General features: G+C 26.9%; 1 protein-coding gene across 1 annotated transcript in view; it reads right to left on the reverse strand.

Annotated features, from left to right (window-relative positions):
- The window catches only part of LOC136088710 (platelet glycoprotein 4-like), a 64392-nt gene that overhangs the window by 16643 nt on the left and 22345 nt on the right, over positions 1-25404 (reverse strand). The window contains exons 6-8 of the mRNA XM_065813162.1: positions 15107-15156; positions 1368-1437; positions 1055-1233 (exon numbers count right to left, since the gene is read on the reverse strand). Coding sequence (XP_065669234.1) covers positions 1055-1233; positions 1368-1437; positions 15107-15156 — 299 coding nt within the window. The remainder of the gene's footprint in view (positions 1-1054; positions 1234-1367; positions 1438-15106; positions 15157-25404) is intronic.

The raw sequence follows: 25404 nt of genomic DNA on the forward strand, positions 1-25404 counted from the left end.
TCAAGCTGGCAGTTAACTGGATTTGAACTCTTATCGCACAGCAGTCTGTGTTTTAACAATTCGTTTGAAACTCTAACCAACTGAGCTATCCAGCCACATAAAGATAATCAAATATAAACATAACAAATGTTAGATAAATATAACAACAATTAAATCTTTATTTTTATGAAAACAAGGTAACAGCATTTACAGCACACTTAAGACATTATGCCTTCATTCTATGAGAGCAGTTATTACATTGAAAATAATCTTACAGCCAATAAGCATGTACAAAAGAAATGTTTCTTATAATTTTACTGAACAACTATTTGGCAAAAGTCTATAAAATCTTTCAAGCATTGTTTTACCAACTAATTTTTAGAACATAAACACACCTTAAAAATTTAATTGAAGCTCCAAATGTTGCAAGTTTTAATTTTCCAACTTAGCAACTTTTAAAAACTTCTTTTCTAAAGTTGCTTCAACAAATATCTTCAGATGAATTCATCAAATTATGCTTTTATTTTTAATTGCTTAGATTAACCAGAGGAATAAGAATCTTAAAGTAAAAATTTTCACAATGCCATAACTTTTAATTAAATTTGTTGAAAAAAATCTAAAAGTGCTGTGTTAAACACTTCAAGCTTATATTCGGGGATCTCATGGGAGAAAAATGCATTTCCAGGTTCATCATGGTTTTTGTATCATCATTTGCTTTGTCAAAATTTCTGTTTCATAACCATGAGAAGTCATCAAGGCATAGCCAAGAGAAGTTCATCATGGGTCAATTTTTAAGTTAATGCTAAAGCAACGACTTTAGGGCAGCAGGTCGTTATTGTGTGCAATTAATTGTGGTCGTTATTTATGCAATTAATTTTATAGCAGCAATCTGAGCTGACCAGAAATCTGTCAGAAAGCTTGTCAAGTATTTATACATAACAAAAAAAATATTGATAAAGGAAAGCAACACAAAGCTTTCCTTTGCTGATGATTGATATTGCTGCAGCTGAAGTAACAACATAAACAAAATAAAAGACCCAAGAGATACTGATATGTACTTTAAAAATAAAATTACTTAATGATTCAGCACAGCCTCCGACATGTAAAACTCCTGTCTCATAGCACTGATCAGTACAAAAATCTTGATTCCATGGACTGATGCTCACATTTCCTAATAGATCAAACGATGTTGTGTGACTGTAAAGTTGGATGCCATTTAACTCCATATCTTTTTCATAATTCAAGTATATTGATCTATAATTAATTTACAAAAAAAAAAGAATTATTATAAATATTTATTTTTTAAAACCTTAACTTATACAAAAAATCATATTAAAAATACCATTCATTAAAATATATAAAAGCAAAATATAACAAATATTGTAAACCTAAAAGCATCTGGCATAAACATATACAATCTTTGATTTCTTTCAAAAAAAGGTTTATAACGAGTTCCATCTAAAGTAAAACTAGACAATAAAAATACATTTATAAATAAAACAAAACAATAACAACGCCAAAAACAAAAAAGTCATAAAAATCACTTTACATGCAAAATTCAATTTTAGCTATTGCACAAAACATTTATTATTCAACTATTAATCTTCTGAATAATTTATATATATTTAAATATATTTATTAAATTATATCAAATTAGTTTAAATAAAAAAATACAACTTTATAATGAAACTTCAAGTTCAATTATAAAGTTGCAATAATATTTTTATTTAAATTATATATATATATATATATATATATATATATATATATATATATATATATATATATATATATATATATATATATATATATATATATATATTTATATATATATAAATATTTACTAATAACAATAATAATAATAACAATTATAGTAATAATAATATCCAATTTTAAATATGTAATTACTTAATCATTAGACTGATTAAATAATTAGAATTGAATTTATTTGACACAAAACTCAGTTTCACAGTTTATCCAATCATCAGACATTACAAAACAACCATAGCAACAAAAAATTATATACAAACATTATTATATACAGTTTTAACTTAAATAGCTTTAAAGTTGAAGATGACTAATATGTTTTTTGTAGAGACAATTTTTATGCTTATACTAGCAATCTTTGAACATGTGCTAAGTTAACTAAAAATAATTGAAAGATTGCGAAACATTACTTGGTTTAACTCTCTGTTAAACTAAATAATGTTTAAATACTGGTAAAGAGTGCTCAATACAGAGTGGAGCAAATTATGTATACACTACCGCCCATATTTATTTGAACAACATTAAAAATGCTTTAACTTAATAATTTTTTTTCTTTTTTTTTGCACTATTAGTTAATTAAATAAACATAAAAGTATTTTGATTAAAATGTTTTGATAAAAATCACAAAAATAATAAAAATGCCAAAGTGGGGAAAACTACAAAAAAATGGATCATCAATGACTGCAAACATGGACAAACATGTTGAAGATTTGAATCTGTTTTGAAGAGATGATTGTTTGTCCAAAGAAAACATGTTGAGCGTATCATAGAGCAGTGTGTATTATTGACTGTGAAACATGGTAGATCTAGCGTTGGGCTGTTTTGGTCAAAATGCTACAGGTAACATAGTAAAAATAGAAGAAATAATGACAAAAGTAGTTTATTCGGACATTTTTAAAAAGTCATTCTTTTTGAAAGTTTGACTAATGGGAAGCTATTTATTTTTTTAGAAGAAAACAACCCTTAAACCCTTAAACAAAGCTTAAATTCAAAACATATTCTTTAGAATATTGTATAATTTGACTGAGTTTGAGAACTATTAAATACTGAATAGAACGATTTGGCTTCCCCGATCACCAGACCTCTCTCCTATAGGACTTTTATGGAATAAATAAAAAGTAATGTCAAATAATGGCTAATGATGCAAAAAATGTGGAAAAAACTTCTTAAAGAGTGGCATAAATTGTCTTTGACAAATGGGATAAATCTTTATGTAGAATGCCAAGAATATCTATAGCGGCTATTGTTACTAGGGGATTAAATAGACAAGTGATTTATAAAATAACCTAATGCAACTATATACTAACTTTTTTAGGCAAACTCAATCAATAGAAAAATGACATATAATTCAGGTAGATTTTGCCTTCAGTTTTTCTCCCAAATTAAATAAAACTTTGATATCTTATATGACCATTCAAATAATTTTGGATGGTAGAGTATTTTGTATTACAGAAACACGACTTCAAGTTTCTACCTAAAGTGATCATAAGATATTGTTTAGTAACACTTGTAAGATGTTGTTTAGTAACACAGTTAACACTTTATGCGATTGTGATATTATGTTATTGCAATATTGTATTATCATATTTATATATATATATATATATATATATATATATATATATATATATATTGTGTTCCCTTATACTTTAGATAATATAATAATAACCTTACTACTAACTTACTTGTACTAGTCTTGATCGGGTCTACACCAAAATTATTGTATTATCTTAATACACGATGGATCATAAATCATTAAACGGCTTGATAGGCTTCTTTGCATACTATGCTAAATGGAAACACGATTCCAAGTTTCTACCTAAAATGATCATAAGATGTTGTTTAGTAACACCTTTAAGATGTTGATTTAGTAACACTTATAAGATCCCTAACTGCACCAGTCTAACTACCATTCTGACTAATTCTCATGCCTCAATTAGCAAAAATATCCCACTTTCAAATGAAGCTATCTCTGCTACTAAACAACTAAAAGACCGACTAACCACTGGATCTCTAGCGACACTTTACTAAAATATTCCATTTTAAATCGAAGCTGATGCTTCTCAAACTGCTACTTCTCAAACTGCCACTCAGGAGTAACACGATTAAACCACTACTGCAAGACATGGAATTTACCTTACACTATAGGTGAAGTTAGAGACATAATTTCTGACTGTCAGGTATGCTGTGAGCTCATGAGTATTCCAGATACCCATTTGCATTCCCTTGCTCCCAAATCACCTCTGAAACAATAAGAAAACATCTTTTAGAAATATTTTTTCTCTTTGGCACCCCTGCCTGCATTCACTCCGATCGTGGTACTCAGCATGAAGGAAGTAAACTAAAAAACTTTTTTATAGGAAATGGTGTAAGCAAGACACGAACAACACTATATCGACCAGAAGGGAATGGGCAATGTGAAAGACTAAACTCCACAAACATGAAAACAATAAACTTAGCTTTACAAAGTTTTGAACTAGAAAAAACTGACTGGGAACTGGTACTCCCTGCAGCTCTATCCTTTATTTGATCACTACCATGCACTTCAACAAATTCTGGTCCTCACAACAAACTAATGGATTTCAAACGCTGAACTATTATTGGTGTTGATCTACCTGACTTGCTAGTAGAATCAGGTAGTACTGATCTACACAAAAATTACCTCCGATTAAAGGAGACTCACTGGTAGAACCAGTCACTTTGCTTGAAACTATCACCTCACTATATATATATATATATATATATATATATATATATATATATATATATATATATATATATATATATATATATATATATATATATATATATATATATATATATATATATATATATTGGAAGGGTGGAAGACTGTGATATTGTGTTATTGCAATATTGTTTTATTAAATATATATAATGTATACTGTGCTCCTTTATTTTTTAGATTATATAATAATAACCTTACTACTAACTTAATTGTGTTAGTCTTGATTGGGTCTACAACAGCGATCAACAGATGTTACAAACAACTATAACTACAACAAACTTTTTAACAACACAAAGGGGATATCAGGAAATTCCGTCCTTAGATATTATTTATTTGTAATTTAAAAACATTTAAAGATTGGTAGTACAAACATAAAAACTTCTTTCAATACAAAAGTAAAGGGAATTCAAACTTACTAAATATATCTAGGTAATCAAAACAAAGATATCGCAATAATTTAGATCTTCCTATATTTATGAATGGTAATGTACTTGATGAGTCATCTACCCTTTATCTTCTAGGATTAACTCTTACTTCCGATCTTTCTTGAAAACCATATATCAAATCCGTTGCAAAATTAGCATCTGCTAAGGTTGTATTTCTTTATCGAGCTTGACACTTTCTTACTTAGATTTCTATTCTCTATCTCTATAAATCTCAAATCCAGCCTTGTATGGAATACTGTTGCAATATCTGGGGCAGATCTTCTAATGATGCCCTTTCTCTTTTAAACAAGGTGCAAAAATGCATTGTAAATATAGTTGGACCTGCTCTTGCAGCCAACCGCTAACCATTATCACAACCTCATTATGTTGCTTCTCTTTCTCTTTTCTACAAATTCTATAATGGGCACTGCTCTAAAGAGCTAGCGCCTCTAGTGTCATTTACTAAAACTCATTCTCGTGTTACTCATCATTCATTTAAGTCTCATCCCTTTTTTGTGACTGTTCCTAAGTGCTCCAAAAACTCTTATTTATCTTATTTTTTTCCTCGAACATCAGTTCTTTGGAACTTACTTCCTTCATCTTCCAGTAACTTCCAACTCTAATTAGGGGTTGCTTGTAGCCTTGTTGGAAGCAAAGATGTTTAAATATACATACATACATATATATATATATATATATATATATATATATATATATATATATATATATATATATATATATATATATATATATATATATATATATATATATATATATATATATATATATATAATATATAATATATATGTAAATATATAATATATATATAAATAGAATGGACAGATGATTGTACAATAATTCATTCAAATGAAAACTCAACTGAGCATGAATTTAATAAAGTTTTAAATGATTGTTCTTTATACCAAATAGTAAACTTTCCAACATTTAAACAAAGTAATTCTGTTCCTGCAGTTAACACCCTTGACCTTGTTTTAGCTTGCAATCTGAATTGCATAGATTTTCTTCAATGTGGTCTTCAGTTAGGTCACTTTGAAAAGGGAAGATACCATTACTACATCACTTGGTAATATTTTACTAGTTTTAGTGACAATATAGTATTCACAAGTGATAAGTTTTGCTTTAAAAAGGGTAAATTTACACAAATGATTAAGTACTTGAAACAAGTCAACTGGGTTGAGCTATTTTATGATAAATCAGCCTCTAAGTACTATGAGCTATTTTAACATATTTTTAATGAATCTTGTCGATTGTTTGTTCCTATTTTTAATAACAAAAAAAAGAAGAGCCAACCATGGCTGGATGCAAAAGTTAAAAAGGCAATAAAGATGAAACAATCTCTATTTTATTCGAATGTGTATCTGCAAAGTCAAGAATCGCGAAATTAAAAAATCAACTCGAACAAATTAAAAGATCAACTCGAGAATACGAAATGGATTTAGTAAAAAGAGCAAAGCTAAGACAAAACTTTTATTCTCATACGTAAATAAAAAACAAAATGTTAAATCCCAAATTAGAGCCATGAAAAATAAAAAAGAACAAATTACAACTGAAATATCAGACATTTCAAATACATTAAATAAGCAATTTAAGTCAGTCTTTGTAAAAGATGATGACCAAGCAATACCCAAGTTCTTGTAAAGAAGTGAAAATCAGTGTGATGACAGTATATTATCTGATATGATTACCAATGAAAAAATACTAAAAATGTTAGAAGGTATTGATGAGTCAAAAGCGATGGGTTTTGATGAAATTAGTCTGTTTGTTTTAAAACATGCTGCAGTTGGTTTTGTTGATCCGATTATCTATATTTTCAATTTGATTTTAGACACTGGTTGTGTCCCTTACCATTGGTCTATTGCAAATATATCATCTATTTATAAAGGGGATCAAAACTTGAACCAGAAAACTTTAGACCAATATCCTTGACATCTGTGATTTGTAAAATGTTCAAAAAGCTTATTCGGGGCATATTTCTGGAACATTTAATTTTAAATAGTCTTATTTCTGAAATGCAAACTGATTTTGTTCCAAACAAATCACGCACAACAAATTTGATTGAGACAATTGACACCATAACATATGAAGCTGCAAAGGGTAAACCGTTATGCATAATATATCTTGACTTCTCAAAAGCTTTTGATAAAGTAGAACACAAAAGATTATTGAAAAAGATTGAAGCATATGGTATAACAGGAAAAATATATAACTGGATTAAAAAGTTCCTTACAAATAGGAAACAAAGAGTTACTATTGGTATTACATTTTCAGAATGGGTATCTGTTACCAGTGGCGTTCCTTAGGATTCAGTTCTGAGTTCCATTTTATTTCAGCTACTCATAAACAACTTGTCAGAAGTTGTGCAAAACACATTTAAAATGTATGCTGATGATAGCAAATTAATAGCCATAGAAGATTCCCTCGATAAACACTCAAAAATACAAACTGACCTTGACAATATTGTGAAATGGTGCAATGATTGGCGTATAGAACTTAATTGCAAAAAATGTAAGGTGATGAGATTTTGCAATCAAAATGTTCTTCGAGGTATTGTTAATCCATACACATTATAAGTAAATGGAATAAATTATGACCTCTCAAACAGTGTAATAGAGAGAGATATAGGTATTTTTGTACAACCGGATATGAAATGGAAACATCAACCACAAGTATGTGTTAACAAAGCTTCAAAAATACTAGGTTTGTTAAAAAATGCCTTTGAAAGTAGAGATTGTAATATGTGGAAAATTTTGTATACAACCTATGTTCGACCTCATCTTGAATTTGCGGCTCCAGCATGGAGTCCGCCAAATCTAGCTGAAATTTCAATGTTTGAATGTGTTCAACACAAGGCCCTGAAAATACCTTACTTAAATCGAAGGCTTTGTTATAAAAAGCGGCTAGTTAGAATTGGACTAACAACTTTAAATCTTAGAAGAAAATGAGGAGACTTGATTCACTTATACAAGATATTGAACCATTTAGAGTATGTCAATCTTAATGTAAAACCAGCCTTTAAGTTAAATGTTGAATTAGATGGCCCATGTTCCTCAACTAGAGGTCACAATTATAAAATCAGGATGCATCGTTTCACCCCTCGCGAAATAAATGACTTTTATGCATCGGTTAGCTCAAAGAATACATTTCTTCTCAAACAAAGAGTGAAAATTTGGAATAAACTACCGGATATTGTTGTAGAGGCCGAGAGCTTAAACAAACTTAAAGCAAGTTTTGATGAACGGTTTACAAACAATGAGAAAATATTGATTTTAAAAAAAAAAAAGTACTGGGCTGCTATAGCTGAACATTGCAACGTCTCAGCTTGTGGATAAGATTCATGCAGTTTTACTACTAACTAAATATACAGCGGTGGCCAAAAATTAAAGACCACTCATTTTTTTTTTCAAAATTTATTTTTAACCTGAGTATAATTTTATTTTGGAAAAAGGTAAATAAAAAAATAATTTAGAAACGTGTCGTTCCTCCAATTGTTTTCAAGCACTCTTGTACTCGTTCTGGCATTGAATTCATTAAAGTTTTGATTACTTCATCAGGCACATTTTTCAAATGATGAGAGATAGAAGATTTCAAATCTTCCAAATTGTAAAGTTGTTCTTTACCAAGCTTGTGATCAAGCCACGACCATAAATTCTCTATTGGATTCAAGCCTGGACTATTGGCAGGCCATGGAAGCACTTGAATTGTATTAGAATTGAACCAGTCGCTAACAACATGCGCTTTATGACACGGCGCATTATCTTGCTGGAAAATAAATCCATCTTGCAACTGCCATAAATCAATGCTAGGAATAAGCGAGTTTTCCAAAATTTCGATGTACCTTTCTTTGTTGAGTCTACCATCGAATAAATGAAAAACGCCAACTCCACAGGCACTCATACAGGCCCAAATGCCTATTGAACCACTGCCTTGTTTTGTTCGTTTCAAAATGCATGATTCATCGAACCATTCACTTGGAAGTCTACGCATCATTACGTGACCTTTTCTGTTGTCTACCTCAACGTTCATTTCATCACTAAAGACCACACGGCTCCACTGATCTGTTGACTAATTTTTATGTAGTTTGCATTACTCTTTCCTGGCAAATTTTTGTTTTTTATTTAAGCATGGTTTTTTTGCAGCAGCACGCCATAAATAATTTAAATTGTGGGGGATCCTTCGCACAGTTCTAAGGCTTGCTTTCAGACCATTTGACAGTGTCCATTTCGTAGACAAGTCTGTAGATGATGCTTGTCTGTTTTCTTTCATTAATCTCACTAACGAGCGAACATCACGGTCATTTGAAATTTTATTGCGTCCAGTCCTATGACGATCATTAATTGACCGGGTCTCTTTGTATCGTTGAATTATGTTAATAATGCACGAGTGAGACCTTCCGAGCTTTTCTGCTATTTGTCTGATGCTATAGCCTTCTTCTTTTATTACAAGAGCCAGGTATCTGTCTTTTTCTTCGATATTTGCACGCATTTTTGCAATATTTTTATATCCTTATTGCAATTCAAAAAATAAATGTTTATTTGAAATTGAAACTCAGGTTTCGACATTTTATTTTATAGCCAACATAAGAGGAAATTAAGACAGTTAAAAAAAATAATGGATTATTATTTTTAATAAGTGCAAATTAAAGATTTGAAAGTGGTCGTTAAATTTTGTCCAATTTATTCAAAGAAGATTTATAAGTACTCATCAGTTTTTTAATAAGTTAAACGCTATTTAATTAGAATTAGATTAAAAAAATTATACCACTTTAATCCATATTTTTTAATTAACAAGATATTAAAAAAAAAATTAATATGTCAATTATAATCTTCTTAATTTTAATTTAAAAATTAAGAAACCAACTAAAAAACGAGTGGTCTTTAATTTTTAACCACCGCTGTATAATAAATATATGTGTAAATATATAATATATATATATATATATATATATATATATATATATATATATATATATATATATATATATATATATATATATATATGTAAATATATGTATATATGAAAATATATATATCAGCGTGGAAAATAGGGAATTGAAGGCGAGCTGTCAATTTGACCGGAATTGAAAAGGAATTGACGGTCAATTGTTTTTTTGGATGGTCAAATTTTTTTTTAAATCTTAGTAATAGTTCTTCTTGACTGAACTTTATAAATACAAAAATAAATTAATGCTTGAAGGGTAAAGAACAAAACTACTTTAACAATAACAATTTTAAACAAAATCAATACTTTTTTTAAAAGTGCAAACAGGCAATTGATAATTTTCAATTTATTTAAAAATAATTCATTTCATTGTAATGACTTCGCATATGGTGGGAAAAGCTGCGCGAAAAATAATAGAAAAGATTAAATGAAAAAAAAGTACAGTTGAGATTATGTTCTTAATTACATATAATAATTTTGAATAATAATGAATCAAATGAAGTTAAAGAAAAAATTTCTCACATTTTATATCTCTTGCTCATTAAAATCATTTCAAAAACCGCTAATTTTAATTAGTTAATAATAATATTACTAACTCTTGTTTGCAGATCTATTTAACTGAATATTTAATACTTTAAATTGTTTTAAACATTTGTCTCCTCAGTATTAAACAATTTGATTAATAAAACAAATTTTAAAAATTAAATTTCAAAACATTAAACAATCTGTTAAATGCAACACTATAAAAATTATAAAATTTACATAAAACAAGATTTTTAATAAATATATATATATAAGAATTTGCAGAGCTAAAAATAATTTTCTTAATAATCATGTTATAAAAAAAAAAAAAAACGCAAGCGCTCAATTAGTAATTTTTAATTTATCTTTTAACCATTTATTTGAAATTTTTATTTCATTTATTTGCAATTTTCGCATTCATTTGTTTGCATTCATTTTGCATTATTGCATATTTTTGTATTCATTTATTTGCATTCATTTCACATTCATTTATTTGCATTCATTTTTGAATTCATTTATTTGCAACTTTCAGCAAAATTTACGAGAAAATAAATAAACAGGTTTAGAGAAAAATAAAACAAATTGACAAAGTGCAGACGAAAGAAAAACTGTTTATAGTTAAATACATAATTTATTTATACTATTATATTGTTAATAAAATAATATTTAAAATTTTTATATTAAAATTGTAATAAAATAAGAACTTCAATCATTCAAGAAAAAAGGATTTTAACCATTGGTAAAATAAAATTAATTTAAATAAGTAAAGCAAAAATCTTAATGATTATAGTTTACATTGTTACATATACGTTGCGTACATTACGAGCAATATTTTAGTCAACAAAGCAAATTAATGAGTTCAGAGTTGTTAAACCAAAAAAATTACTGGTTTCTATTAACATGCAATAAATATTTGATAAAAGTTTTAACAACAATAATTTAATATATACTCAAATATATTATAAATAGCAGAACTAATAATTTAAAATTATTAATTAATTATTAATTTTTAATAATTGAATTATATTGATATAAATTGTTATTAAGTTTTTAATTTTTAATTATTTAATTATATTGAAAAAAAAAAATTTATTGAAACATTTTTAAAATAAAGATAAAAACCGGGCAGTATTGAAAAATAAAAGGATTAAAGAAAAAACTTTTAACTTATTTTCGCTTTAACGACCCGCTAGCAAATAAAGTTAGCGTATCATAAACAAGAAAACTATTTTAAACGCTTTTTTAAAATTTAAATAATTTTATAAAATTTTAGCATATGCGCTTTTTAAATAACATCCTGATTATTTGTCAAACCTGATTTTTTTTTTAACTGGTCAACCATGACCGACAAGAATTCATTTTGGGAGGTTGGACTGTTGACCGGTCATTATTTTTTATGCTGATATATATATATATATATATATATATATATATATATATATATATATATATATATATATATATATATATATATATATATATATATATATATATATATATATATACATACATACATACATACATATTATATATATATATATATATAAATATATGTATATATATATGTATATATATATATATGCATATGTATATACATACATACATACATACATACATAATTACATACATACATACATACATACATATATATATATATAAATAGATGTATATATATATATGTATATATATATATGCATATATATATAAACATATATATATATATACATACATACATATATACATACATACATATATATATATATATATATATATATGCATATATATATATATATGCATATATATATATATATACACATATATATATAGATAGATGCGTAACGCATTTTTAAGTAACTCAACTCAGCATATATATTTTGCATCGTAAGAAGTTATATTGGGTCTTTTCAAGTACCGCATTGTAATTAAAGTTATTTTATTAACGCGTTAAAAATCATACAAACAGTTAGTTTTTTTTCTCACTAGAACAAAAGTTACAAATAAAATCTAAATCTTATTTAATAAATCATTTTTATTATTTTTTTCAAATATAAACTAAATTTTATTTTTAAAAAAATTTTCTTTTCATGAAACGTAAAATAATATTTTTTTATTTTCTTATGATTTTACTTATGGTTTTTGTTTTATTATTTTATTATCTGTTAATAAATTTTTTCTTATTCAATTTGTGAATTCTTTTTAATAATGTTTTTAAACAATAAAGAGTTTTTTTTTTGTTATTTATCAGTTACCGATAACATATTCGTGATCATAATTTATTTTCATAAATTAAACGAACGTCATTAAAACTTTATGTTATTAAATTAACAATAAACAAAATATCTTATTAATAAAATATTTAACATTAAAATAAATCTTTACATTTAAAAGGAATTTATCTATTTGATTCCTTAAGATAAAACTAAAAACACTTAATTTTTTTTAACTAATTTTTATCAACAATAAAAAAAATTATTAAACAAACTGTTTCTTTAACAAAAAATCTATTAGTTTACAATTGCGGTTAAATGCTTTTACTTACGACTTTATTTATTCAGAATAAACGTCACATAAACGATATCAAAAGATAAAAATATTCTAAAAGATTCTCAGTTTTTGCGTAACGCAAAACTGCTGAACACGTAGGCAAATTGTTAAGAAGCGTTACGAGCTGCGTAACGCTTCTTAACAAGGCCTGATATGTAAATATATATATATATATTTATATATATATATATAAATATATATATATATATATATATATATATATATATATATATATATATATATATATATATATATATATATATATATATATATATATATATATACAGAATTGGACAAAACATGGTGAACAAACTCAAATTTAGAACAAAAGTTGATCAAAAACTAAAAAAAACAGTAAAATGATTGAACATTTTTTATGTAGTTAACAAAACTTAAAACTTTTGAATCATACTAAAAATCACTAAAAAAGTTTTAAAACACATTTTCCCTAATAAACTACATTTTTCTTTGGACAAAACAAGGTGGACATTCAAAAAATTGACTAAAAATTCAAAAAAATTCAAAAATTAACTTAATATTTTGAAGGACCTCCTTTACTTTTAATTACTGCTTTCATTCTTCGAGGCATAGACTTAATTAATGAGTCAACAATTCTCATATCAATCTCTTGCCAGGCCTTGTCGATTTGTTTAAATAATTCCTCACTGGTCTTCACATTTGCATGCTCAATCTTATTGTCAATTATTTTCCACAAATTTTCTAAGGGATACATGCCAGGGCTTTGTGCAGGCCACTCCATTATGGTGATATTCTTGTCCTTGAACCATTGTTTAACAACTTTTGATGTATGTTTGGGATCATTGTCCTGTTGAAAATCCATTTTAGGGGCATCTCCCATTCAGCATGTGGTAACATAACATTTTCCATTATATCTTTGTAAACAAAGCGGTCCATAATTCCATTGAATTTGTGAATAGGACAAGTTCCTAGTGCTGAGAAACATGCCCCGAGCATAGCAGACGTTCCATGCTTAACACTCTTCTTGGTATATTTAGTATTGAATCTGGTGTTCTTTGGTCTCTTGCTTCTTGCCGTTGCTTCCAAAAAGGTTATATTTTGATTCATCATTAAAAAGTATGTTTTTTCACTGGTCTACAGTCCAATTTTGGTGTGATTTGGCAAACATAAGTCTTAGCTTTCTATTTTTAAAAGAAATTAGTGGTTTCTTGGCAGGCATTTGAGAAAACAATTTTGCTTCCTTAGCTCTTCGTCGCACAGTGCGATTAGAGATTTGTAGTTCTAATTTTTCAGTTAATTTTGTGGATGACAAAAATGGATCTTTTTAAAGCTCTTTAACAATTATTCGATCTAGTCTTTGTGATGTTTTTCTTGGACATCCACCCCAATGGTTTTTTTTATAGCAGTCAGGAGATCCAAATGATTTGACAGTTTCGCTTACAGTCGATTTAACTATATTATATTTTCTACAAATTTCAGCTTGAGGTTTTCCGCTTTTAAAATCTTTAATAATATTTTCACGTAAAACACTTCCTAATTTGTCGTAAGCCATTTTAAGTTGCAATTTATGCCATATATTACAAGTTAAATCTATTTTTAGTTTAATTGAAAAAAAAATTGGCCAGGCGTTCCAAAATCTATTTAATTATTTTAGAGTAATGTTATGATAAAAGTGAAAACAAAGAATACGGTAAATTGAATAAAGACAATGAAATCTTATAAAAAAAACTTCGTTTTGATTTGTCCACCTTGTTTTGTCTAAGGGAAAATGTAGTTTGTTGAGAAAAATGTGTTACAAATTTTTTTTGTGATTCTTAGTATGATTCAAACGTTTTAAATTTTGTTAAGAACATAATAAACTATTTAAAAATTATTATGTACAATTGTTTTACTAGTTCTTTTTAGTTTTTGATCAACTTTTGCTCTAAACTTGAGATTGTCCACCATGTTTTGTCCGATACTCTGTGTGTGTGTGTGTATATATTATATATATATATATATATATATATATATATATATATATATATATATATATATATATATATATATATATTGATATAACAATTAATATAATTAAACAAGCATTTCAAAAATTAATTCTACAGAATCAAAAAAATTAATTCTACAGAATAAACTTGTACAAAAAAGACCTTAAAAGTACATGTAATGAAATAGAATAAAATACCAGTGCCATTCAACATATTTCCATAGATTGATCTCCAACAGGTTCCACTACTAAAAAAATAAATCCAATGTTTTTAACCATTAAAATAACATACACAAATTAGTATTAATAATCTACACAAATTAGTATTAATAGCACAAACTAGTATAAATTATTTTTGTAGAGAACTAATGGCATAAAAAAACTTAGTCACCCAAAGTAAAAAATAAATTAATCAAGTTCAACTAACTCAACCATCATTTACTTTAATTACATACTAAATCAACGAAAACTAAATATACATGAAAGAAATGAAGACATAAGTGGATGAAGGCGTTATGTCGCAAAAATACAAAATTTCACTTTTTTTACACAAATAAAGGTGTTAAGTAATGCTCTTTCACATGAACATAATGACACCGCACAAAAATGTGCTAAAATACAATTTTCACAGTGGATGAAGGAGTTATGTTACATATTAATTCACCCATAACACGATTTACATGTACAACACATTTTTTTCATGAAATTAAATATTACATACACAATCTTAAGTGTTTGGTTACTATATCCCTCCATAAATATTAACATATCTTTGCTATATAAAAATATCTAGAACAATATGTGTTCAAAACTTTAACTCCTGATATCTCAGTTCCATATGTCTTCAAATATCAAATAAAAATTGAGAGAAGATTAAAACTTATTCACAGTCCACTAACTAACACTGCAACTAGTCAAATTTTTTTAAATATTAAAACTTTATTATATATGTGTGAATATTAACATGCTTTTATTCTGGAAAATTAATCTTGCTGATTAGAAAAAAAAATCTTCAATGAGAAGTGTTATAAAAAGTAATATTAACTTTTCTCAACACCATTTACTATAAAAAATTTTTAAAGCAAGGATCTAAAGTACACACCTGCTAATATATATATATATATATATATATATATATATATATATATATATATATATATATATATATATATATATATATATATATATATATATATATATATGTATATATATATATATGTATATGTATATATATATATATATATATATATATATATATATATATATATATATATATATATATATATATATATATATATATATATATATATGAACTCTCATAAATAAATGTAAAAAATAAAAATGATAATTGTAAACTTATTAAGCAAAACATACATTGAAAGGTTTAGTTGAATTTAATAAGGCCTTGCTCAGGTCAAACTCAAGTTAGGTTCAAGATTACCATGATCACCCTGCTACTAGTAACATGTAATTCAGTAAACACCCTGCTGCTTGTAGGATTCGATTTTTTAGGTGAAGACATGAAGAAGTTAACTCTATATTAAATTTCTCTTGTCTTAGGGCCCTTGGTTAAGAAAGGAAAAAAGTCTCCGTAAAAAATCTTGGACAGATATTAATTGCATCCAGTTACTATCTTGTCAAAGATGCTTTAAGCAAAGACTTTAGGGGTAAGCAGAAATGTTCTATTACCCAGCCTCATGCCACTTTTTCATCTATTAGGTTGGTATAGATGTAAACTTGTACTACATTTTTTTCTGTCTAGGATAATAAATACTGGATTGTCTTGACTCTACTGTCTATTTGATGGTGGATAAGCAATGCTTCCTATTATCTCCTAATAAGGGTAATTTTATACATTGTAAATACAATACTTAAGATTTGAAGTTTGTAAGTTTTTCCTCAAATGGCTTCGCAAAAAAAATGTAAGAATCCTCTAGATAAAGTCTTGAATTATGTGTTAAATAGCTATGATTATGAAAGTGATTTGGACTCTTCTGTTGGTGGTATGAAACTATAAAGTGCGCTACACTCAATAAAAAAGGAAGAAAATACTTTTTCCTACTGTGATGCACCTTAGTGCAACGTTGCCTTACACTGCACTGCATCAAAAAAACTGTCTTGTAATATGGCACAACTCAGATTTTTTTAAAAATAATTAAAGTATTTATTTTAGAAGCATGACAAAATTTTCACTGTTTTTTTGTATTTTTTATTATTATATTATTATTTTCCTCCTTTTTTTCTAATATACCAAAACAATGAACCACCTGTCAGGCTAAATGAATAACATTACCAATAAAAATATTTTGAAATTCTGATTGCCAATATCGTAGACTCTATTTCTTTAATTTTTACATAAGACTTCATAATAAATTTCTAGATCAACTTTAGTATAAAAATATTTATAGAAATCAATAAAAAATTGCTTTTTTTTTCACCATCATGAACTTTAACACCATTATGGGAAAAAAAAACTTTAATAGATTTGTTCAAAATTTTATAAGCCTTTCAACAATGTATATCGTATACTTAGGACTTTTACTTTTCAAGATATTTATGTTTTTGTAAGACTCCATAAAAAGGAGGATTGTTGTCCAATATAAATTTTTGCTAAAACTTGTAAGTATCATAGTTGTATTATTGTAGAAAAATATATTTTAATTCAATGTTATGTACAAAAAAACAACAGCATCATGGTTAACACTAATCCCAACATTTTTATTTTGACTTTAAAAAAATTATGGAAGTGTATACGAAACAATTCAATAACTAAATAGTCTGGTGGTAAAGGAAAAAAAGTATTTATTATAAATGATGTAATGACATCAAAAGATTCAAAAGTTTAAGAAAAATAAGCAGTGAGAATAGCTTATTTGAATAAGCTTTTCTTGTAAATATTATATTTACAACTTTATTTACTTTTCGAACTTTTCTTGTGAGTTATTCACAAGAAAAGTTCAAAAAGTAAATATAGTTGTCGTTTTAAAAAGAAGTTTAATTTGTTCAAGCTGAATTACATTGTTGCTAAAGTATACTGACCTATTTTAAAAATTTTACATTTTTTTATATTATAACAATAGAAAAATTATGTTTAAGCGTTGTTTTTTTTCAGTTAAAAATAAAAACAAGACATTCTTTTTGAGACACCTACTAGTAGCGTCAGTAGTGGCAGAGCCACCAAAAAATGAATTTCAAACTAGCAACTCCAGTAAAAGTTGTAGTAGTAGTTGCCATAAGAAGCTAAAGCAAAAAATTTATGGTAGATCAAATTAAAAAATGCAGTAGTAAGGGTAATAGCAGAGCAAAAGATTTTTCATTCGAAATTCTTAACATATTTAGAAGTTAGAAAGAAAGAGACTTATTTGAAAGTAATGTAAGAGGAAAATTAAGTGAAGAAAAGGGCTTTTTAAACTATTTTTTTGACTTAAAAGAAATCAATTTTTTTAAAGATTTCAGAAAATTGGTTTATTGAAAAAATATCAAAGGACTTGTTAAGACAGTATCAAAGGAGAGAAAATTATCAAAGGGTTATATTCTAAAGGTGGAGATTGACACTGAATTTGGACAGATTTTAAAAAGTATGTTTAAATAGTTATAGAAAAATTTCTTGGGTCTAGCTTGTCTTGGGTCTAATTTGAGTATCAATCTATCATAAATGAGTACAAATAAAATTTTTAACTTGGTCTAAGAGTGTCCCAAAAAGTTAATCTTATCAAGCATATGTGTGAATTTCTTTTATGTATGTCAAATCGCAATACAAATAAAGGATTAAATTTTTTGTGTAAACAAATCTCTGAATCTGTTCATTATGATTTTAAACAATTTTGGAAGAGTGAATACAAAATATATATATATATATATATATATATATATATATATATATATATATATATATATATATATATATATATATATACATATATATCGCATTAATACATTAATTAACCACGATAATTAATTTATTGCGTGTTAAAGAACTTTTTATTTTGAAATATTTCATCTTAATAGTTTTACAAAAAGATTTACAAAGATTTACAGAACTGCAGTAAAAAATTAAATTTTTTTTCAAATATTTTATATATGCTAAATTTTATTTTCGACTTTTTAGTTTTTTCAATGAGTTTGTCATGAGTTTCAGTCGCTTGTTGTTGTTTTTTTAAGATTAACAAGCTTCACTTAATTTTTCTTTTGTAAAGCTGTCTATAAAAGTTTTCTTTTCTCATTATATATTTTTTGCTTAATATTGTTTATTATTATATTAATTTATATTAGTATTAATATATTCAAAATATATAATATATAAAAAATAATATAATCAAAACTTTTGTGTGAATTTATGTTATTGTTTATGTTCAGACTACAAGAAATAAATATATAAATTTGATGAAGAGTTGTGATGTAAGTGAAAGTATATAAAGAAATGGAAAAAGGTACCAAAATCTTAAACTATTATTATTATTTTGAGATATTATTATTTTGAACCTCTACAACAAGGACTTGATAGAATTAAAGCCATTTGTAAACACGGCAAAGCAGTGGAATTTTCTTATGATCAGAGTACTTTGAGTCTTTCTTGGCATATCTAAGGACATAATTCTATCACAAAAGATAATTTGCTGAAACCTGCACAGAACATTTTATTCATATTGCACACCAGTGCGACATTTCAAGTAAAGTCAGCACACTTAGCATAGATAGTGCAAGAAATATGGTTGCATACATCTGCCTTTTGAACACGCCCCCTGTGTCACATAGTCTTTAGTGTTCTATCGCAGTATCTCAGCACAACAGTGCGTTTGGCAATGCCCTTGCCAAATGCAGAAAGGTGGTGGGGTATTTTAAACACAGACCAGCAAGTGCTGCAGAATTAGAACAAAAACAAATTGAAATTGGACAAAAAAAAAGGAGTTGCTTATACATGACATTTCAACCTGATGGAATTCGACTTTTGATTTGAATTTGAATTTTTTGTAGAAACAAACAGCCACTAAGAGATGTCCTCACCACACGCAACACAAAGATTGCTATACTACTGGAGCCCTGCAGGTATATTTTATGTCATATATTTCTTACCAACTGGTCTGATTGCAGGTGAGAGAGAATTAATGTGTCTGTATGTGTGTAAGCATTTTGTAGGTATGTGACTGAACTTCTGGGTGGAGAAAAAAATGTTTCATACTATGTGGTTCTACCTGCTGTTTGTCATCTCTATTGGGTGATGAAGAGCTCAGATTACAACTTTGCCTATGTGGTCAAATTCAAGTTTACATTCAGAACAGACCTGGAGAAACGCAAGGAAAGTGCCAACAACATATCTAAATATTGCAACCAAATTGGATTCAAGATTCAAAGACCTCAAGTGTATACCCAGAGTAAAGAGAATTGAGGTGAGAGAACTGAAAACTGTATTAATTGTTTAATAGTAAGTTATTTGACTCAAGATGGGATGTTAGAAATTTGTTGATCAAAGACTCAAAGATTAATAACGATAGTTTGAGGAGTCATAATTATCTGCAAAGTTTTTGAAAATTGGAACCACATTTTTCAGCAGGTAAGAAAAGCATGATTCGGTGATGGAATGTTAGACCGACCTTTTTTTTTCTGAAAAGTTTCCAAAAATATTTTCCAAAAGTTTCCAGAACCTAACATCTGAGATAAGATATGAGATTTAGTGAACTGAGAATAATGGAGTTTTGCATCAGACAACACCTTTTTACATTGATTCCTATAGATAAGGAATAGGTGCTTGTTCTCAAAAGAAATGCTCTTTTAAAAAATATGAAAAAAATGTTTACAATTAAATAAAGCAGCTGCAAAAGAAGGTGAAAACCATGGAGTAGAATGAGGCTTGACTTGGAACCGACGAGAAAGAATAAAAGCTTCCATTCCTGCTAGGATCCAGGAGGTTACGTAGGAGGCGCTTATATATATATATATGTATATATGTATATATATATATATATATATATATATATATATATATATATATATATATATATATATATATATATATATATACACATATATATATATATACACATATATATATAAAGAAACATTTATTAATGTTTTTTAAACCATTCTCGAACTGGAAAACGATTGGAACTTTACCAGAAGACCAATTTAAGATCTTTTGTTGTTCAAGATAGGTAACCTCCAGAAATGTATGTTTATACTAAAACAAATAATATGTTCAACAAAAAATCAAGGAATCTAAGAATAATATTATTCCTAGATTCTTATGTTTGTAAGTGGAGCAAGGAGCAGTTTGGAGCATTATTTAAAAAAACCTTAACTATGAAAAACAAGATTAAAATTCATCTGTAAAATATTCCTTTAGTGAAAAATTTAACGCTCAAAGGTTATGACCTTGTAAAGTTGAGATACCCCTAAATAGAAGAAGTTTACTTAGTTTCCATTTTTGAGTAATAAGAAAATTTTTAAAATTCTTCAATTGTTGATGTATTTATTTAATCTACTTTAAAATATTATGAAACTTTTTATTTCCTTTCACATTTGGCACAGTGAAGCCTGACTTTTTTGGTTAATATTATTCCCAGATCACTGTAATTTTTTGTAAAACATTGTTCTTTGACACCAGTAACAACAACAAAATTTTAATTTTGTATCATTTCTGTAAGTTACTTATTACAAACACCAAAAACCAATGACCTTCCTGTTTAACACCTTTTTTTTATTTGAAGACCTTGATAGAATTTTTCCAAATTTACCTGTACAAGGTCTTGCGGTTTCAAAATGCATTCTGATGGACATTTCTATCAGATAAATTAAATCACATGATGGCGTCAGAAAAATAGTTGTATTTTATTTTCTAAAATTCAAAAAGAGTTTAAGTTTTATATAATTTCTACACAAAGATGAATTTGATTTGCTGGATGGATTTGAGTAGTCTTTTTTAATTCACAAAGCCATTGAAATCCAGTTTTGCCCTAAAGTATAAAAAGTGAACTGTTCTGCATTTATACAAAAACAAATACTTTGAAAAACCAATTTTTAAATTTCAAAGTTCTAAAAAAACTAGTTTTAAACAGCTAGAATGGTTTTAATGGCTTTTGAGCCTTCAAAAATATTTTGCAAAATTATTTTGAATGAAAAACTATTATGTAGTTTATATAGTTTAGAACTGTTCATTATTTGCTCTTGTACTATCTACAATTAGTACTATCTACTATCTATAATCTTAAATTAGTACAATCTACTACCTTGTACTACCTACAATTACTTAGTTAACAGCCAGTGTTACAGCTTTTATATACATTCATTCTAGAATTCATTTGTGCGGAATCAATCTCCAAGCAAATTATAGTGTAGTGATGATTGCGCAAATAGAACTTTACAAAACATAATAAATTTCCTAAGGGGAGCTGTTGTGCATTCTTTACAACCATAAAAGTAATATTTTTAACAATAACAAACTAAAAACCCTACCAAATTGAAACATTTTTCAAGCATATTTCGGACCTCCAAAATCCTAAAACCCTTGGCCATGTCCTTATCAGCCTTTGGTTAATTATTAACCCTTATTATATTAATTTAATTAAAAACTGATTTTTGTAATTTAAAAACCGTTTTTTGAATGTTTAAAATTTATTATAAAAACTTTGAATGTGTAAAATTTATTGTAAAAGCAACAAATCCTATTATGCATGCGTTAAAAAAATATTTATTTGTTTAAATAAACTATAAAGTTATCAGTAAAACTTCAGATGTTTCACAAATTTTAAATCATGATAATATTATTAATACCATTAAACCAAGAATTGTGAATACTACTGTATTATGAAACAATTTAATGAAAAACATAAAAACTGATTTATTAAACCATTTTATTAAGTTTTTTAAATGTTTTTGCACAGTATGAACTTATTTAAATACCAAAAACTGGTATTAGAATTGGTATTATTTTTGGGTTTTTTCTTTAAAACTGTAAAACGTTTAAAAAATCTGAGGTTCAAAACATATGTGACTGTAACTTTTCAGTGCCAAAACTTTGGATTCTTACTATTATGTAGAATGAGGTATTGGTCAATCTTTCTTTACCTAAACTATTTGAATTCAAAAAATTGTTCTAAAAGGTATTAAAAAAGAAATAAATTACCTTCTTTAAAACGACTTAAGGTTTCAATACATTCCATCTATTTAATTGGAGAATAAAAAGTAATTTGTCCAAAGACCTTTGACATTTTTAAGTCCATTTTGACACTATTAAGTCCACTTTGACACTGTTAAGTCCATATTAACACTGTTAAGTCCGAATTGACACTGTTAAAGTTTATATTAACACGTAAGTACATTTTGACACTGCTAAGTACATTTTGACACTGCTACATGACACACGTAAGTACATTTTGACACTGCTACATCCACAAAACAATTTCTTTATTCAATTTTTAATCTAACAGGCAATGATTAGTAATTTTAAATATTTCATCTGCATAATGCATATAATATTTCATCTGCATATTTTTCTAAACTAGTACTTCCTGAATTCATCTGTCAGTGATTTCAAAGTCCTTAGAACTCCATTTTTCTTAACTGGTTTGTAAAATAACAACATGCTTATTTTTCCACTGTTACCCTACATTTAAAAAAAAGCTTGTAGGTATTGCTCAATTGAAAATGTACATTGCATCTAGTCAAGATAAGGAAATAAGGTACGTACTGATAATCTAAAGATGATGTTTAAAACTTTGAAGTTGAAGTTTACTTTGACTTGAAAGGTCAAAGTAAACTTTATTTGGTAGAGATAAAAAATCAAGCTGTTGGCCCTGGTTTACTTCGTATTCTATTTTTAACAAAGTTTCTTGGTTGAAAATCAAATGCAGATAAATCAAACATGTTTATGACAGTCTTTAGTGATCCCTGTCTTTCATTAATACTAAAAGGAACAAAAAAATTAAAACAACCTAAATTCCTGAACAAACTTTACTAGCACAGAAATGTTAGTACAACTGTTTTTAAAAAAGGTTTTACCCCTTTTGAATTGGCATTTTTGAAGATGTTAAATCTATCCTAGTGTGACATATTTGCATCATCACCCTATGTTTTCTTTATTATTCAAGATCTCTGGACATTATTTATTATTTCTCCTTAGCTATTCCTAACACCGCTTCATCAAGACCATGATTTTCAATTTTTTGTAACTGAATTCAAAAAGATTAAACTAAAAACTATTTCTAGTAACTCTGCCTTTGACAGCAAATAGCACAAGAGCAGTTGTTATCTTTTCATTTTTACAAAATTTTAATTTTATTAAGTCACTCAACTAGGCAGTTTTCACAGCTTCAAAGATACACTTACCTTTCTATTTAAAATGTAAGTTTGTCTTAAAGCTTTCACTAACTCCTGTTGGGTAAGAACTTGTCCAAACTAAATCCAGGGTTCACAAATCGGTTTATCAATTAAATCATTAAATTATTCTTCTCTAATGATAGGCCATTTTTAGTCTCTACCTACATGACATAAACAGATCTATCTCCTCATTTCTGAATAAAGTCTTGCACTTTGCATATGTATATCAGGATCATATTTATTTAAAAAAATTTAATTTTATTAAAATTTCATTAAATTAAGCTCAAGATATGGCTATTTAAAGTTTTAAACCCTTATTTTTTGATAATTTTTTCAGAAAAAGGATCAAGTTTAAAAAAGACAATAAAAAAAATTTATTTAGGATTTTCTTTATATCTCACATTTTCTTTATATCTGCTGAAAAGAGTAATCTAAAAAAACCAGAAGTAAAATAACTTTAACTAAAGACCTCCAAAATAGAACGTGTATATATAATTAATATTTAGCCCTGTAGAACTTTGAGTCAACATGTAAAAAAGGTTATAATAATTTATTGTTGAAAAGTTTATTTTAATTTACTATTTTTTTACTTTAAGGAAAAAGGTTGTGATGTCATAAAGATTACACAATAAAGCATAAAAATAGGAATTTCTAGCAAAAGAAAATAACATTTTTAAACAATGTCAACAATTGATTAGCGGAAAAATGCAAGTGCATGATTAGGGCCGCTAGAAGCTTTCATGAGACCCGAAGTAAATTAGCAATAAGGCAAACATATTTTTAAAATAAAAGCATGTACAATTATACAAGTTAATGACTGTGTTTTTATATCAAAAACTGTTAACTTACATCTATATTTTTAGGCAAATCTGCTCATCATAGGTCGGTGTTTTGGTTGAAGGTAAAGCAACAGCTTTAGAGCAGCAGTAAGTTTCCATGGTCAGTTTGCAATTAGTTTTATACCGCCAATCTGAGCTAAATGTCTGGTGTCCAAAATCTTGTAAAGCAAGATCTTTCCTCTAGCGGGACTGTAGCTGAAAACTAAAAGATCTTATATCTTTATTTATTTATTACAACAATGAAAACTTTTACATAAAAAGTTTAATATTGATAAAGAAAAGCAAGACCAGACTTTCAAATGCTGACAATCAACATTGCTGCAACTGTAGAAGTAAAATCATAAA

The sequence above is a fragment of the Hydra vulgaris genome, chromosome 12 (genome assembly GCF_038396675.1).
Source record: "Hydra vulgaris chromosome 12, alternate assembly HydraT2T_AEP".
NCBI lineage: Eukaryota > Metazoa > Cnidaria > Hydrozoa > Anthoathecata > Hydridae > Hydra > Hydra vulgaris.